At 38.7% G+C, this 16,357-nt stretch overlaps 4 protein-coding genes across 9 annotated transcripts; 2 read left to right on the top strand and 2 right to left on the bottom strand.

The window, feature by feature from the left end:
- Positions 1-4: 4 nt before the first annotated feature.
- Positions 5-5,665, bottom strand: LOC140792017 (uncharacterized). Of its 3 annotated transcripts, none has more exons than XM_073142793.1 (5): positions 4,968-5,665; positions 3,195-3,870; positions 1,230-2,592; positions 1,003-1,107; positions 5-591 (listed from the first exon to the last, which is right to left on the bottom strand). In XM_073142793.1, exons 2-5 carry the CDS (start codon positions 3,809-3,811, stop codon positions 19-21), a joined length of 2,658 nt encoding a protein of 885 aa, XP_072998894.1. In that variant the 5' UTR covers positions 3,812-3,870; positions 4,968-5,665; the 3' UTR covers positions 5-18. The 3 variants fall into 3 exon arrangements, with proteins under 3 accessions (XP_072998894.1, XP_072998892.1, XP_072998893.1); XM_073142791.1 differs by having other exon boundaries at positions 4,973-5,647; XM_073142792.1 differs by having other exon boundaries at positions 1,003-1,092; positions 4,973-5,647.
- A 434-nt stretch (positions 5,666-6,099) lies between these two features.
- LOC140792019 (uncharacterized) lies at positions 6,100-9,541 on the top strand. Of its 2 annotated transcripts, XM_073142797.1 has the most exons (6): positions 6,102-6,337; positions 6,491-6,544; positions 7,055-7,128; positions 7,286-7,403; positions 7,522-7,580; positions 9,203-9,541. In XM_073142797.1, exons 1-6 carry the CDS (start codon positions 6,230-6,232, stop codon positions 9,282-9,284), a joined length of 495 nt encoding a protein of 164 aa, XP_072998898.1. In that variant the 5' UTR covers positions 6,102-6,229; the 3' UTR covers positions 9,285-9,541. The 2 variants fall into 2 exon arrangements, with proteins under 2 accessions (XP_072998899.1, XP_072998898.1); XM_073142798.1 differs by lacking the exon at positions 6,491-6,544 and having other exon boundaries at positions 6,100-6,337.
- A 137-nt stretch (positions 9,542-9,678) lies between these two features.
- LOC140792018 (probable F-box protein At3g61730) lies at positions 9,679-12,374 on the top strand. 3 transcript variants are annotated; one of them, XM_073142796.1, is made up of 7 exons: positions 9,679-10,491; positions 10,847-11,046; positions 11,128-11,172; positions 11,249-11,416; positions 11,487-11,705; positions 11,805-11,895; positions 11,965-12,374. In XM_073142796.1, the coding sequence occupies exons 1-6, from the start codon at positions 10,250-10,252 to the stop codon at positions 11,876-11,878; spliced, it is 948 nt and encodes a 315-aa protein (XP_072998897.1). In that variant the 5' UTR covers positions 9,679-10,249; the 3' UTR covers positions 11,879-11,895; positions 11,965-12,374. The 3 variants fall into 3 exon arrangements, with proteins under 3 accessions (XP_072998897.1, XP_072998895.1, XP_072998896.1); XM_073142794.1 differs by having other exon boundaries at positions 11,788-11,895; XM_073142795.1 differs by having other exon boundaries at positions 11,805-12,374.
- A 627-nt stretch (positions 12,375-13,001) lies between these two features.
- On the bottom strand, positions 13,002-15,820 carry LOC140792016 (uncharacterized). The gene is made up of 4 exons (XM_073142789.1): positions 15,669-15,820; positions 15,493-15,534; positions 13,798-13,961; positions 13,002-13,263 (listed from the first exon to the last, which is right to left on the bottom strand). The coding sequence occupies exons 1-4, from the start codon at positions 15,736-15,738 to the stop codon at positions 13,246-13,248; spliced, it is 294 nt and encodes a 97-aa protein (XP_072998890.1). The 5' UTR covers positions 15,739-15,820; the 3' UTR covers positions 13,002-13,245.
- Between the last annotated feature and the right edge of the window lie 537 nt (positions 15,821-16,357).

The following is a 16,357-nucleotide window of genomic DNA, read 5'->3' as shown; positions in this document are numbered from 1 at the left end:
GTGATGAGTATAAAATGTTTACTGTGTACTTTCAGGAGAACAAGTTATCTGATTTGCATTTACGCTACATTCCGGCTTTACAGTCTCGCATGACTGAGAACTCGAGAGAAAAACTAATGTATCAACATTTACACCAGGCTTTTGCTGCATTGCAACATCAGAGAGATTGCGATCAGCATCAGCACGGGTGCTCCCAAGCTCCTTAGAAACATGAGAAAGTTCTCCTTCTAAAGTACTACCTGAGCTATTTTCCTTAGCAACATCAGGAAGATATCCATCAACATTGGAGTTCTGACATCTCTCAACGTCATAATCGACTCCAGAATTTGTACAAACTCTCTCTCCTTCCTGATCATATCCGGGATGATCTCCTTCAACATCAACATTAATGTTGTTGCCCTCCTCCTCTTTGTTGGTGGAATTAGCACTCACGAGTAATCCATTTTCTTTAAGAGATGGATTATCATGCTTCCCCAAATCTTCCTTGTCAACAGCTTTCGAAGCATTTCTTCCTCCTTGTGAACTTACAGACAAGCCAGGATACTTCGATTTTGTGAATTCATTGTGAATCCTATAAAGCGACATGGCTTTCTGCAAAATTTAAAACCAAGGAGTTAGGACATACTTATATGTTATAAGAGGTCAATGAGAAAAGAATTTGAAAAAGACAGGGTCACCTTAAATGTGCATAAACTTAAGAACTTAGCAAATAGTTTCACTTAACCATAACACGTTTCAAACTGATTATATGTAAAATCAAAATAAAAGAAAAAAAATAAGAGAAGGAACTCTTCAGCAGAAGAAATGAGATTATTGAATCAGTCAATTCAGAAAGAAATGCGAAGTGAAAATAAGATGGCAGAATTGTTACAGAAAAGGGCCGATTTGAGTCATGCAAAAAGAGATTACTGATTCATCATAAATACCTTAACTGGAAAAACATGCTAACTGACAATCTAGAACATCTAAATGGAACAATAATAAAAAAAAACACTAATATACCTGAAAAGTTGCCGCTGTTTTTGGAGGAAACAGAGAAGTTAAGATGCAATTTGAACTCTTCCTCCGTACTTCAGTCTCAGCTTTAGCATTCTGTGCGGGAAGAACCTTGGTAATCAACATCACCATGCAATAAAGCTTACACAGTAAGGTACATAATGGTAATTATAGTTTACACAAAATGGCATATGATGGTAATTACTATCTAATACAGAAAATATTCCAACTACCTGGAGGTATTCATGCTTTAAAACGTCAGATACATTGGGTTGGCCAGAACCCAGTATAGCCGTACACTTTTTATACAAATCTGGAGAAGCAAGGTCCTTTGAGATGTCAAGCTTAACAAGGTAATTATAGCAAAAGCAAGAGCTCTCATCCTTAGTGATTGTAGGAGGCTCAGAAGACTGATCATGTGAAGTCCCCAGTGGAGCATCAGCATCGATTTTAGCTGGTGGTGCTTCACTAGATCTCTTTATTTCACTTTGTTCTGCATGGCATTGCTCTCTATGGATTCGAGGAAGAGATTGCCGTAATAAAGTTTTGTCTGCAGGAGTTCCAGCAGAGTATTCTGACTCTAGATGCTGATCAAACTCAAGATTTGTGTGACTTTTATGTCCCTTCCACATATCATTTCTTATCTGGTTATCCACGACATGTCTATTGCAATCCTGTTTTGAGTTTTCATAGGCATGTGAATCATTGGCAAAGACAGATTTGCTTGTATCCCATCCTGGCAACTCCAAGTAAGGATTTTCCACCTGATTATGCCATCCAAATGGATGTACATAACCAGAAAAGTGGTCAACTACTTCATGATTGTGATAAGGAACACCTGTGTGGTTAATGTCCAAAGGTGGCCTTATACAAAATGGAGATGTAGGATATTGTTTGCTAGCTGAAGGAAATCCAGGATGCAGCAGCACATGCTGGAAAGGGATGAAACAATCAGGAATTGGAGAGGGCCAAACAAATGCACCCCTAAAAGCATTTTCTTGTCCCCTTGCATTACTGTGATCACTATTTCTTCTGAAATGACTACTGAATTTATAATTTCTCTGAATTCTAGTATCATCTTCATATGAACCAATATTTGATGGACTATCAACCCCAGTGCTAATAGGTAGCGGAGGAAGATGCCCTGATGAACTTCTTGAGAAATGGCTGTTTCCATTGGTAGATTGGTCAACAAGAATATGTTCACTATTTTGCAGGTCTGACCGAGAACAGTGATCCACAACTGGATTATCCAATAGTAAGTCTTTCTGTTTGCTATTTACATTGGAAAAAGATCTTCCGTCTTTGGAAACATTGTCCCTTTGTGCCAGGTCCTCAAGATCAAGACTATGCCTCATACCACTTCTATGTGAAAATGGTGAGGGATCATCTAATCTTGGAGTCCTAGTATATTTTGAAGAGGCAGCTTCAATCATATCATCCTTTGCTTTGGTTTTGTCCAGTGACCGAAAATTATGTGCTCTCTCATATTGTCCAGAAACACTACTAAAATCTCCTATAGAGGTTCCACCTGATCGAAATCTTTCTTCATAAGGGCATTCCCTTTGTGTGGATTCTTCTTGTTTTAAATTATGCCTGAAGAAAAAGAACATTCCGAAATCAATAACCTTATACATTTGTTTGTAGAAAAGGTCATTTACAACTTACAAGCATAAGCTTGAACTTGACCTTGATGGCATGAGCTATAATCACATATCGCGATATCTCCATATGCTAAAAAATCAGGTTACTAGCATAAGAATACGAGTACTGAGAAAATAGAGTATTGTTGAATTTTCATGGTTATCAGAGAGACGCATCTTAAAGAATAAAATACACATTTATAGAACTTTTTCATGGTTATCAGAGAATACCAAGCTCACTTCTGTTTCTTTCCTTTAACCAAACAAACATTTTAAAAGAACGGTACCACTACTGAAGCACCATAAGGCCAGCCTAAACAATGTTCACTTTTTTCAAATGTAAGAAAACTGCATGCCCCCTTTTAGGACAACATAAGGCTGAAGGATATATGCTTAAAACATATGCTTAACATAAAACCAATGAGTTAACCAGGAGTAAGGTCGTCAACATATAGAAGATTGCAATTCATATAGAGGAGAATGACCATATCTGCAGCTTGCGCATGGTATTATTACCACAGACAACATGATAAACAAGAGATATGTAATGAATACCTGCTCTTTGTGTTGATAAGAAAACTGGATCTGGGGGAGCCTGTTTGTCGATTACCACCCCAATCAGATTCAACTTTGTCTGCACACAGATATTCAGGTCTGCCTCTGTTGGTATGTGAATCATACTCGTTGGTATCTGATTTATATTTCTCCACATGTCCATGTGGTCTTTTTCCATCTTGACATTCCAAATCACTATAATTGTTGTTATCTTTGTAGGAAGTCTTCCTTCCTCTGTTTTCATATCTCTGCATACTGCTCCACTCCACTGGATAAGAACCACCATTATCAGTCTTCAGAAGCTTGCTTTTCTCATGTTGTTGATCTTCTGAGTATTCGTATTCATCCCGATGATTATTACTGGAAGACCTGTCAGTAGTGAGATCTCTTGAAGAATGCTTCTGTCTGTTTCTAACTTCTCGATGCCTATGCACTGTGTAAATGTCATCCGTGTATCTACCTCTAAACCTTCCATCATTATGACTTCCATATCTGAACATTCCACCCTTACAAGTTCTCTTTTCTGTACAAACTTCTTCAAAACGTAACTGCCCATCTTCAGTCTCCTTATTATCATCTTGCCATCTATATTTATCCTCAGAGCTCTCTCTCCTCATATGTAGATAATGTTCCTTCTCTAACTTGGTATTGAACAACTCATCATCCTGTTGGTATTCTGTGAAATCACAGAGAAACCAAGCACGCACTGTTAATATGGAAAAGTCAGCAGGAAAAACATATAAAATCCAACCTATTGCCGTCGAGGTAATTTTTTTATTATGTCTCTGGGCAACTGAATTATATGTGTCGAGAAAATTCTCAAGCATATGTGACCCAAAACATTATTGTCATCTTCAACCACAACTTATTTCCTACATTTGCCAATGCAAAAATTCAAAAGAAAATATATATCTCCTGAGAAAGACATACATACACCCTATCATAGACGACCAGTAAGAGTAATGTTTTTCTGTTTTCCTTTTCTTCTGACTCTGGATTTGATGGTTTTATCTCAGAAGTATGGAATAAAGGTCACCATATCCTTATCAATGATGAGCCACTCCACAAGAAATAAGTAGGTAAGGATGCTAATACACTTTCATTGAAATCATGCTCATTATTGTCTGCTCAGACATCAAGAGATCATTAGTTGCCCCACTCAAAATATCCTAAGAGCTGAAGCTTTTAGAGCAACTTACTTTATAACCAAGAAGAAATTACTGCAGTATGAAATTTGCTATTCATGCTTCTTAGTCGCAGATTGGTGAATAATCTTGATCAAGAACCAAAACTTTTCAGGGAAATATTAGAAAGATATTAAAAGAAGTTTATTAACTATACTCACTTTAGCATCTAGTCTTCAAAAAATGGTCTATAGAGTGAATAAGTATATATTAAGGGTGACTCTTGTCTGGAAAAAGAATTGCGTGTAATCCTAGATAAATCTTCTGTATAACGAACACAAGAAAGTTTATCAGGAAATAATACGACCATCTTCTAGACATTAAAATTTTGACAGTCAATCCTGTCTTGACTGAAATATTTGCAGAATTGACCAGAGATTCCTATTCAAGAACATTTTCTAAATTGTTGGGTCTCTTCTGAGGGTGAACTAGTTGGTCATCTTGACACCTATGAAAATGCAACTGTCTCAGGTCATAACAAAGAAATATAAACTATAGAAACAACGTTATAGAAGTTGACATGACTCGATGTCTGCTATAAAGTATTCTTACCAAAGAACCTAATAAAATATCAAAAGTCATCGATTACCTTACCAGCCATTTCCGAATCCTTCTTCACCGCTCGTTCCTCTTCAAATCCTCCGAGTTCAGATATCACATAATTCGACCTTTCTTGAGTGGATTCTTCCTCTTTTTCTACACCTTTACCCCTACTTCTTGACCTTTCTTTGAAATCAACAACTGAAATCTTGGACCTCAAAGTCTTGTTAGATCCCACATGCCCAAGATTCCCATCTTTAGTCTCAAAATGTACAGTTTTCTCATCCTCTTCTCCACAATTCCACCGATCCTCGCATATGGAAGACTCCTCAAACCCATTCCTCCAATTCTTCCCAACCTCTGTAGAGAAACCACCATTATCCAAATCAATCCGATCCTTGACCTCAGAAGACTTCGCCAAAGTAGAAAATTTTGGCTCCCGCTCGTCTCGAGTCACGCGCTTATCTGCCCTGTGGGAATTCTTGCGACTACGCCGTGGCATCACGTCCAAACTCCAAAGTACAACCTCCAAGAACTCCGGTCTCGTATCGAATTCCAGGTTCCTCAAGAAACGGTCAACTCACCGCAAAAATTAAAGAAATTCTTGCAAAATTAGCCAGGAATTCGACGCCGCTGTAGAGGAATCAGCGCTCACCTTGCGATCGGAATCGAAAGAAGGACTCGAGATCGCAAAAGAATGGAAGAGAAAAAAAATATAATATAAAAAATGGGACTCCACTCGTGTCTATTGGGACGTAAGCGATAACTATATTTACACTAGACTGAAATGCCCTTCACTTGTTTATTGGCATCACTGTAACGGACGGGCGGCTTGGTCAATGAAACTAATGACGACGATAAGGGTACGATGGTAATTTAGCTTGTCCTCCGATTCCGATGTTAGCGGTCCGATGCATGTTAGATGCCAGTTTGGATATTTATCGCGACAGATGATATATATATTGGAATAAACTTGCGTTGAAATACCGTACGTCACATGGGTACCCAAATGCATAAGTCTTCTACTGCGAAGTGAAGAAGTCTGCACATCTGTTCCAATATAACGAAAGACCCCGCCGAATTCATTTTTTACAAGTCGGTGCTAAAAGCTGTGAAATGAGAAGACGGCATTGACTCACCAAAGCCGTAATGGGGCATTGTGTTAAACACAATAACGCTAGGTTTCTCCGCGAGTACATAGAAGCACCGAAGCCAGTAATGGGGGACCTCTCCGTTCCCCCTCCCATGGATCAGCGGAGAATGGTATAACCTCTGTTCCATTCGACTTCTCTTAGATCAATCCATTGGAAGATGGAAACACTTAGAAGAGTCCAACGATCTCTTCTCGGAGGGGAAGAAGAGCAAGAGGAGGACTTCTTGGGGGAATCCAACGGTTCCTGTTCGCTGTCTCCGCTTCAGGTAATCCATGAACTTCCAATGCGAATTCCTTTCAGTAGATCAACCTGGAAATTGGCATCTGTCTTTTGCTTTTCTGACGATTTCTTTGGTGGACTTTGACTTTTATGTGTAATCCCTGTGTTTTAAACTTGTTTTCGTGTTGCTTTGGCGCAGCGGATATATGGTTTTGCGGCATGCCTGGTAGCTGCTTTGGCTTTCATGCTCTTGGTATGGAGCTAATTTATTACTTAGTATCTTGGTTTGCGTCGGTCGCATGGGATCGAGGTTTAGGTCACGACAGCAAGTTATTGACTCATTTAATTATACGATATCGAAATCTATGAAATGCTAGTATTTCAGGGTATATATAGCTTCCTACGTTCATCTCTTTTAGGGAAAATTATGTCGCTGTAGATGATTTCTGGTCCAAAAACAACAAGCATTTAAATTTTGATGGTGCTACATCGAAGTACCAGCGTTTGGCTTCGGATTTGCATTTAGTGCAGAATGTGAAGGAAAATGAGCTAGTTGGAACTTAATTTCATTAAAGTTCTTAGAATGATAACGATATAGAAAATTAGACATTGAATGAATTACGGAAGGAAATAAAAAGAAGTGATTAGATGATTTAAGAAGAGATTTATTAATTTGTATCACTAATCATATGCTTGCGCTTTGGTTTGCGGTGAATTATTGGTGATTACCAGGATGCTAATTTGTTTTTTCCTCCATGTGCAGTCATTTATTGTTTTCTACAGACCTATCAAATTTGCAGTCATGTTCACCTTTGGAAACATATTGGCAGTTGGAAGGTGGGTTGATAAACCCTTAGCTAAAAGGGATGCATTTTATGCCTCTAATTCTCATCGTACTTCTTTTTCATTTGAGTCTTACTTCATTTATTCTTTTCCTTACATTTAACGTTCATTTTGAGAATCTTACATGGTGAGGTGAACCATTATGTGGCAGCACAGCCTTCCTAGTTGGGCCAGAACAACAAATAGGAATGATGCTTGATCCGGTTCGTGTTTATGCAACAGCTATTTATGTTGGATGTGTCGTCTTGGCTCTTATTTCTGCTCTTTGGGTGAGTTTTACTCTGTAAATTATGGTCTATGGAAAACATTCAATGGTTATTGTCTATTAGAGGATATAAAAGTGATTACTTTGTATTTATCATCGCTACCTATTTTTGTCCTGTACAGATTCATAACAAGGTGCTGACACTCATTGCAATTATAAGCGAGATTTGTGCTTTGATTTGGTAATCTTATCTTGCCTATTGACATTCTATTAAATTATGAACATCTCAGTTGATTTGAGATTCATATTTATTCATTTTATGATTTTGGTAAGCTAAGATTGCCAAATTTCTGGTTTAAGATACAAAGTAAATAATCTATATAGCATTCTGCTCGGTCTATTTTATCCCTGTCAAAACTTGTAAAAAGATTTACCTACAAGGTAGGCTTTTTTATCTTTCTTTTTTTTTCCACACAACTCTAGTTATTATGATGTTATATTCATCAAAACTGAAAGGTCTCCAGCCTGTGGCACCCTGCCTCTTCCGCTTTTCTTACAGTATGTCCTCTCTTTCTAAAGACTGAGAGGAAGCTGCGGTGCACTGGTTTGGAAGGACTCATGTCAGTTCAAAGTCCATGTGGAAGATCGTGAGAAACCCCAAACTTGGCATGATCATCTTCACATGAGAATGTTGAAGGTGCAGTGTATATTATCTATAAGTTGGATCCTTTGAGTGGCTCTTTGTTTGATAGGTATTACCATAGTCTTATAAATTTTCTTTTACTGAATAGTTGAATTTGATTATTATTCTTTGCTGATTTGCTCTAGTTGTCCAGCAGATCAATTGCCTTTCTTTAATACTCAAACTAGCTCCTTGATACTTCAGGCTTTTAAAAGATTGTCCCTGGCACCTGGTCATTCAGACTAGATAATTCTCTCTTGTTTGTGGAAAAGCAATATTGCACATGTTATTATCTCATGATGTTAGGACCAGAATGAAAGTATTTCTTTTCCTGTATCATTAGATTTATCTAATTTTTTTCCCATTAATTTATCTAAATTTTTCCATTTTATAGTGATCACCTCAATTCTCTAACATACATGTATGGTTCCCACCCTTTCAGATGATACTAACAAGGTTGTGTTTCAGATTTTTTTTTACTTGGTCAGATGTAAATTGCCTCTCATTGTTGAACCATCTTATGCTGATTCACTACTTATGGTTATTTCTTGTTGTAATTTGTGGCAAACGTGTAAGTCTTATTTTAAACCTTGTTGTGGCTAGAGAACCAGTTGAATCATCAATAAAAGCTGTAGTATTTCCTAATGTCTACCAAGATGCTTGGCCATATCAGATGAGATAACAAATACTATTTGTTATTACTTGTTGATGAGTATTTCGAATATAGCATAAGCAATAATTATCCAATTGATGGTTAAAATCTTAGACAACATCTTACAATTTCTTTTCTTTTGAAAGGAAGTGAGAAGATGCTTTTGCTTCTACATGTTTGTTGATAAAAATATCTCCGGACCTTTCCAGATAACTAATTACCTTGCCTTGGCCAAGCTAAAACCAGATCTCTGTTCATCCCGCTGCAGAGATGACTGAAATCGGTTTATTAAACACCTTGCCTGCAATGCAGCAGTAGCTTGCTAATAGCTCCTCTATATTTGGATATTGTCTAGATTTATGCTAAGGAATCATTAAACATCCTAAAATAATGTTCCAGTTCAGAAGAATTATCTTAAAATGCATTTACTTTATAACCTGACAGGAATCTCTTCTCAAAATCCAATTTTCTAGATAAGTTTCTCGAATTGATGGTTGCCATTTCCATCGCATGTTCTTGTCTATTTCAGGTACAGTTTGAGTTATATCCCTTTTGCTCGAAGAATGGTTTCAGAATTGCTGATAAGCTGCTGTGACACAGATTTAAGCTAACTGTGCCTTCCTATGGGCCAAGGTTCACCTTGATGGTACTTATAAATTTCATGGATATTAAACCTGATACTGGCACACTGTGCATTCCTGCTGTATGTTGTCTTCATCGATCGAGTATGTGTATCTGGTTTGGCCTTTTATTTTTGTTTTGTTTTCCTTTCTTTTCTTGTGTTTCAAAATGGGTGCTAAATGATGATGTCATTCTTCTACATTGTTTTCACGCTTGAATTTATCTTTGAAGTGGTTTTGTTATCTTATTTGGTTGGCGTGGTTTGGATCATATCTGTGGCGTCAACTCATCCAAATTTATATGTATTATTCTGCATTGATGTTTGGTGTAAGATACAGCCAATGATGATCTGATGACTGGGTTATTCTACTACTGCCCAATTCATTGTGAGCACCACCTCTGGATCTTGATTGACCAAGGCAGATGTTCTCTTCGATCAGATTTTATGTTACCTGGTCCTTTGGCCGAGTTTCTATATTGAAGCACATAAACAAAGGTTTAGGTATTTGCTGTGTCTGCTCACTGTAAGGTGGTTAAGCCCATTAGCAAGCCTGCAGTCACACAGGCATAGTCACTATTTGGTAAAGAGTCTTGTGGTTGGAGGTCTTATTTTCACAAACTAGCATTTGAATAGTTGTAACTACGTAAGATAGAACTGGAACATAGAAAGAAATTAGCAAAACGAAATGTCATGTATATGGTCTTTATTGTATTTATCCAAATAAAACTTAGTTTTGATACAAATCTCGAATAACCGGAGGTGAGCTTTGCTAGGCGTGCATGCTGCGCACGAGACAGCCAAAACGAACCCATAGTCTAGGCTTCCGGACACGTGGCGCCGGCGAGATAGAAGATCCTAGTATGCCAAAAATATTTCTACGAGGGGTTACTGGTTTCTATTTAAATTTTCAAACGCTGGCCCTTGCGCGCGCCTTTATAAATAAACCACGAGTGGATGGGTCTCGGAGTATCGCGCCACAGCCTTCCTCCCCAAGCTCAAGCGATCTCAGGAGAGAGGGAGGAGTCGAGGACGAGAGAGGGGAGAGAAGGAGACGAAGAAGGCGAGATGCAGCGTTCGAGGAAGAGAGAGAGAGTAGCCGCAGCACCGATCCAGAGGTCGAGGAAGCGAGAGCGTACCATCTCCTCGTGCACCTCACCTCGCGTTTCCTTCCTCACTCCCCACTCCACCTTCAGCTGGTGAGGCTTCTCTCTCTCAAGATCTCTCCTGATCTGTGTGTGCGTATCTGATCTGAATCGTATGGAATTAGGTCAAAATATCGATACTGACAGCTTTTCTACCTCTCTCTCTCTCTCTCTCCTGCTTGCGAGTTTAAATTCTTAGATCGGAACCCTACCTCTTCAGACCTATTCGTTTAATTAAGGAGAGTAAGACTAGATCTAGCAACTTCTATTTGATCTCCTGTAGTATATTTCATCATCTTCAAGTTTTAGTATTCTCTTCATCAGAGATCTTCCCATCTTCTGGTTTGTGTATGGATTCTTCCAATGATCTTAACCGTTTTCTTTTTTTAAACCTTGTTGCTTAAATAAGGTACGATGTGGATGTGTGGACGGAAGTGGCGAAGTACTTGGACGGCAAGGATCTGGTGCAGCTGGCGTTAGTTGATCGCTGGTTCAACCGTCTGATCAACGAAGAGAGCATCTGGAAGCACGCCTGCCTTCGCGACCTCCAAGTCCCACCTCCTGAACACGTGTCCTTCAGATGGAAGCAAATCTATACCTCCGCTTTCGGTATTCCGTACTAAACTAATACACTGTTATAATTCTCCTATAACCACCTTCCATCCTTACTCCTGTCTGTTATCATCACAGACGGCTCCCACTCCTATTGCTTTCGTCAACAGGAGAAACACCTTGGTAAGATTTATCTCTTTTTCCTCTTTCTTTCTCTCTCACCGTCTCTTAACGCTATCATCGCTTCCGTGGCCGTTAGATTGGATGCGAATTGGCTCGTTCTTCCTGGACTCACCAATTGTTCTCTTGACGGAGACATTGGCACTCCCCAAGAAGCTGCCCCAGCCGGGAGACGATCCGAAGAGATCGATCCAGATCAATGGCACGTCTTTGGTGACCAACGCCCGCACCGGAATCTGGATCGCTGGTACCTGCATCTATCACATCCTCTAAACCGTTTGGTCTCCCTCTGACAACTCTCGTAATGGACGTTTCAGATCTGCAGCTGGTTCGGTGTCCCGTGTGCAACCTCAGCACGTGCGAAGGAACAATGCAGATACTGGACACGAGGCACGTGGAGCTGTTCCTCGAGGAAAGGTATAAGAGCGGGAGGTGGGAGTACGAGGATCTCGGGTATCATCGGATCGAGAGGCTGTCCAACGCCGCCGTCGCCGGAATCTTCGATCTCAAGCATCTCTCTTGCGCTTCCACTGCCGGTGAGCATACCACTCTTCTTCATCTCGCTCCAAAAATTAAGCTTAATTGCAAAATATATACATATACATATGATATGTAAAGGGCTTTTGGATGCGAAGTCGTGGATTGGGCAACCCGACGATTGGCAACCCAAAGCGAGGCTGGCTCTCCACGCCGTCGCCGTCAATACTAATCTACAGCCTAATGATGGTAAGTGATAAGTTCTGATTGGTCTCTTTTGTAGCTTTCTGGTGGGTAATGTGTGAGAGACCATCGCAGGTTTACATGTGAAATTTCAAACAATGAAGAGCAGTGGGGCGGATGGAGAAGTGGTCTCCATAAGAATCTCGCAGCAGCTCATTTAGGTGCTCTTTTATCTCCTTCCTACAAAGTATAGTTTCTCTTTCTCAAATACAAAATTTACAGTAGGATTGACCTCCGCCGAACAGTTGAGGCTATTCGGCCTGGGGATTTTGGGATGAAGACTTAGTTACCCATCATAAGAAACTCTAACGCCTTTCTCTTACGTATAGCATTTTTAAAATCTTCGTTCTCTTTCCATAGTTACTTCTTGTGGGTATTGGTTCTCCATTGGCATTGTGGAACAGATGTAAACAAAGTTCAGGAAAAGTTGTTAAGTCCTATTCTTTCTTTAATTGAAAAGAAAAGTATGTCCACTATTTTCCTTCAAATAATATTTCTTTCAGCGGGCCAGTTTGGGCCAGGGCAGGGATTAGCTGCGGGGATCCGAAGGATAAGGTTTTTAGCCCAACTGCACATAATTCACTCACACACTAGCGCACATGTCGTGAATCCATGTGGGCGGTGCTTGGAAATTGGAATCGAGCCATGAGTTCGATTTGCAAGACCGCCGGTTAGCGCAACCCATAACCAAACAATAAGATTATGTCGTTGTGGCTAATATCTTTACAGTAGCAATCCTTGTCTTCAATGAAATGAGACATAAACAAGATATGTAACACAACAAACAAAAGGAAAACAATAATTACCGTGAAGAAAAATAAACCAATAACCACACCTTTGTTGATAAAAATCATGATAATTAACATGTAGACTTATAAGATTGCAAATGAACGCAACAGATGCAGATGAAAGACATGCAGCGAGAGAATAGTCGAATAGTGGTAAATTATGGTGGGGACGTAGCGTTGGCACTTCATTGTGAAATGAGATCGCTTCACAGAAAAATGTACCTTCAAGAACTTAAGATAGTGAGCATCGCCTGCTCCAATAACTACAGGAATGAACTCGATAACGATTAAGTGGGAACCATAGTATATGAACCAAGATCCAGATAACAGTAAGCTTCTCTTATAAATTCTGTAGTTAATGAAGATAGCTATTCGGGAAAACACAATTGCTTGAAGAAATAAAACCATCGAGGTCCAAGCCCAGAATCACCTGATGTTTACATATTTATAGAAGATAAAGTCAACAACCTTTGTGTACACATTGCCAACAGACCTCAGCAGAATGTAGTGGCAACAAGCAATTTTATTGAAGACGCAAAAGGACAGCAGCTGCCGGTGGAAGATAAGATCAGAAGCAGCCACCCAACTGCCAAGATTAAAAATAAAATTAAAAAGAAACTCCCATTAAAGAGAAAAGATAAAACTACTACATAAGAAGAAGCTTATGAAAGAACTGGTACAAATAGCACATGCATATGCATGCCCCCTCTCATCTCTGGCTATGATAACACAGGTTGATCAAATCATGCCCTATCCCACAACCCACACTTTTTCTGTAATAGAGAATGTGCAGTAAGCACATTTTGCTTCATACTATGGGCTCTGGAAACAACACTACTTCTAGCTATAACTGATTATAGCCAATGTATCCATAAGATATCTCCAAAGAACACACAAACCAGCCAAACACAAACATTATGTAGTACAGGCTCATCAATGTAAAAATTCAGAACAGATAAAAGGTCTATATCATGAGAAACAGATTTCACAACTTAGTTTGAAGCCCATGGAGAAGAAGAAGAAGAAAAAAAAATCAAATTATAGATGCCCAGAGCATTCTACCTCTTAGATTGTTAGTCCAAACCTTGAAAGAATAACGATGTGAAAAGATTTCACGTACCAATATAGCCTCGATCTCTTTTTCAGAGACTGGCGTACGCTTTGGTAGGAGGGAAGCCTTCCCACCTACAGCAGTGTTGGAAGGTGGGGCAGGGACATTTGATCTGAACCTATAACTTGGAGTATCAGCAGAAGTTGAAGGTGCCTTTGGCTGGGAGGTAGCTCCTACACATGGAATTCAGACATCAGTTTAAGGTAAGAGATGCAAGATAAATTTTGCAGGTATCGGCCAAAAAAAAATGTCTTACACCAAAAAAGTTGATCTAGATGTGTAAACCGCTGAATTTGACATGTTATAATACATAAAGTAGAATAGAAAAAAGATTACATAATGATAATGGAGGCTAAATGAACTTCATAGCTAAAGAACAAGCACATCATAAGTAAACGGTAACAATATTATCATGCATGGACTGGATATCAGTGTTGATACTGTCCTTCATTGGCCAAAATAAAGGTGCACAATAAAGATCTAAATCCCATTATAAGGTGAAGTAGTGACTTACTATCCTGGTGATCAATCTCAAACAAAATTTACACATGTAGCCATTCATCAATCAGAACAGTAGTATTTAGTATTTACTCAACCAACCTAGAGTGAAAATTGGCATAATGTAGAATATGATGATTTGCAGCTTAGTATCACCATAGTGCATGATAATAAAACCTGAAAGGACATGCTCAAGCAAGCTTCAAGATGTTGCTTGACTACCCAAGTGATCAATATTGTTGCTTAATGTTCTCATTGTGGAATGAATAGTCGCACTAACAATAGTAACTTAATAAATGACTGCATTCTCTTGTAAACCCTATACTGTTTTCCAACTTATTGAATCTTCAAAAGTCTGTCCATATTTGGTAGGGGCACAGACGCATAGTAGTTGGTTTTACCATTATCTAATGCATTAATGCTTTCATTGCTCCCCTTGTTTGTGTTGCTATATTTTTTATCGATTCATTTCAATCAACTCAATAACTAATTTCCAACTATGACAATGTTGAACTATAACGTCAGTTGCATACAAGAACAGATGATGCATCAATATAAGGCATTAACATTTTGAGAAAATGTTGGTTTTCTGTGAAGTTGAAATACAAGTTCTGACAAATATATATCATACAATTTTGGTATGGCTAGATGAACAACCATAAAACTCATCAACTGAGTACTTCTTAAATCATTAAGATTCATATGATTGCCGGAAATAAATCTAGTATTGTGATGAATTTACTTCCATTCACAACGTAATCAATACTAATCTTGTGGTGGCTGTCACTTGCTCTATGATTACCACAATCTCAATCTTGTGCTCAAACTTACTGCCTAAACTACATTTATCATAACAGCCTATACAAAGTGATGCTGCATTTACCCTTCCTAAAACACAACAAACTATAGTGCAGATATGTATATCTACTTTTATTTCCATCTTCTCCCTTTATTTTGTTTCCCCAAAAGCATCTGCATTTTCTGTGGAGCTAAACTAGTGTCTATATAACACTACTCATGACAATAGAAAATCCAAGTTCATAATGCAAAAGATAAATACGTATAAAGTTATCTTTATCTTATAAATCAAAGCAACAGAAATACTTGATTAAATCAACAAATTTTCCCAACCGACTGAAACAACCTTGACGCATTAAAAAAACTGCAAAAGAGAAGGAAAAATATAATAAATTTGCAACTGCTTACCCAATTGCGAGAACGTGATTTGATCCGAAGGGGTTGGAGATCCTAAAGATGGAATAAAAGAAAATAAAGCTCGTTAACTTTATAAAAAAAAAACCCAAACAGGCACGCATAAATCCCAAAAGCAAACAGAGATTAGGGCACAGAAGCACAAAGAAATCGGAAGCTAACATCGATACCTTCGGGTTTGGGGTGCCTTTGGGGAAACTTGATTCGAGGAATTCGCCTCATCAAATGAGTTCCCGACATCTCTCTCTCTCTCTCGCTCTCTCGCGCGCGCCGCCAGAACGGAGAATGAAATTGGACTATAGATCGTTCGATGCTTTCTATTCTTGTTAATATTGGGATTGGGAATAAATCAATAAATCGGTTGTACGGGTGGGCTCGGCCCAGTTCCGGCCCAGTAGTTTTAACTTTCTACATCTTCGTGAGATATATGGTTCATTCCAAACCAAGGTTACAATTTTGACCAAAAATCAACAACACAACGGTTAACATATATAGGTCTTATAGGCGAAGAAAATCTAGTAGTTACACAAGCATGTCACTAATGAAACAGGCTTCCACGGGCTCTTGACCCAACTCTAGCAAAGGTAAAAGAGAGAGAGAAAAAAAATTAAAAATAAAAAATAAAAGGAGAGAGAAGAAGAGAATACCAGAGAATAAAATAAAAAACAAACCTCTCAAAGAGAGAGAAAGATCTCTCCCGACAATGAACAAAGTCCCTTTAGATGAGAGAAGGAAATGTCAACGCCGAAAAATAGAAAATTTTGAAAATTTTAATCTTCCATGTTAAGGCCCGTGAATTATAACCTAGAGTATCGTGCCTATATGCACATATTAGACATAACTTGGTAAATATCTACTC

The sequence above is a fragment of the Typha latifolia genome, chromosome 7 (assembly GCF_019914945.1).
Source record: "Typha latifolia isolate L0001 chromosome 7, TyphaL0001v2, whole genome shotgun sequence".
In the NCBI taxonomy this organism is placed as follows: Eukaryota; Viridiplantae; Streptophyta; class Magnoliopsida; order Poales; family Typhaceae; genus Typha; species Typha latifolia.
The sequence above is the reverse complement of the archived record's forward strand: the minus strand, read 5'-3'. Positions and strand labels throughout refer to the sequence as shown.

Excerpts from the sequence above, each read along its gene's own strand:
- LOC140792016 (XM_073142789.1), bottom strand. The coding sequence starts at position 15,738 with ATGTCGGGAACTCATTTGATGAGGCGAATTCCTCGAATCAAGTTTCCC. Across the intron at positions 15,535-15,668 it reads AAGGCACCCCAAACCCGAAG|GATCTCCAACCCCTTCGGAT; the intron begins GTATCGATGTTA and ends TTCCATCTTTAG. Across the intron at positions 13,962-15,492 it reads AATCACGTTCTCGCAATTGG|GAGCTACCTCCCAGCCAAAG; the intron begins GTAAGCAGTTGC and ends TTCCATGTGTAG.
- LOC140792018 (XM_073142794.1), top strand. The coding sequence starts at position 10,250 with ATGGGTCTCGGAGTATCGCGCCACAGCCTTCCTCCCCAAGCTCAAGCG. Across the intron at positions 11,047-11,127 it reads AATCTATACCTCCGCTTTCG|ACGGCTCCCACTCCTATTGC; the intron begins GTATTCCGTACT and ends TTATCATCACAG. Across the intron at positions 11,896-11,964 it reads TAATCTACAGCCTAATGATG|GTTTACATGTGAAATTTCAA; the intron begins GTAAGTGATAAG and ends AGACCATCGCAG.
- LOC140792019 (XM_073142797.1), top strand. The coding sequence starts at position 6,230 with ATGGAAACACTTAGAAGAGTCCAACGATCTCTTCTCGGAGGGGAAGAA. Across the intron at positions 6,338-6,490 it reads GTTCGCTGTCTCCGCTTCAG|CGGATATATGGTTTTGCGGC; the intron begins GTAATCCATGAA and ends GCTTTGGCGCAG. Across the intron at positions 7,129-7,285 it reads AACATATTGGCAGTTGGAAG|CACAGCCTTCCTAGTTGGGC; the intron begins GTGGGTTGATAA and ends ATTATGTGGCAG.
- LOC140792017 (XM_073142791.1), bottom strand. The coding sequence starts at position 5,420 with ATGCCACGGCGTAGTCGCAAGAATTCCCACAGGGCAGATAAGCGCGTG. Across the intron at positions 2,593-3,194 it reads CTTATCAACACAAAGAGCAG|GCATAATTTAAAACAAGAAG; the intron begins GTATTCATTACA and ends CTTTTTCTTCAG. Across the intron at positions 592-1,002 it reads AAACAGCGGCAACTTTTCAG|AAAGCCATGTCGCTTTATAG; the intron begins GTATATTAGTGT and ends TAAATTTTGCAG.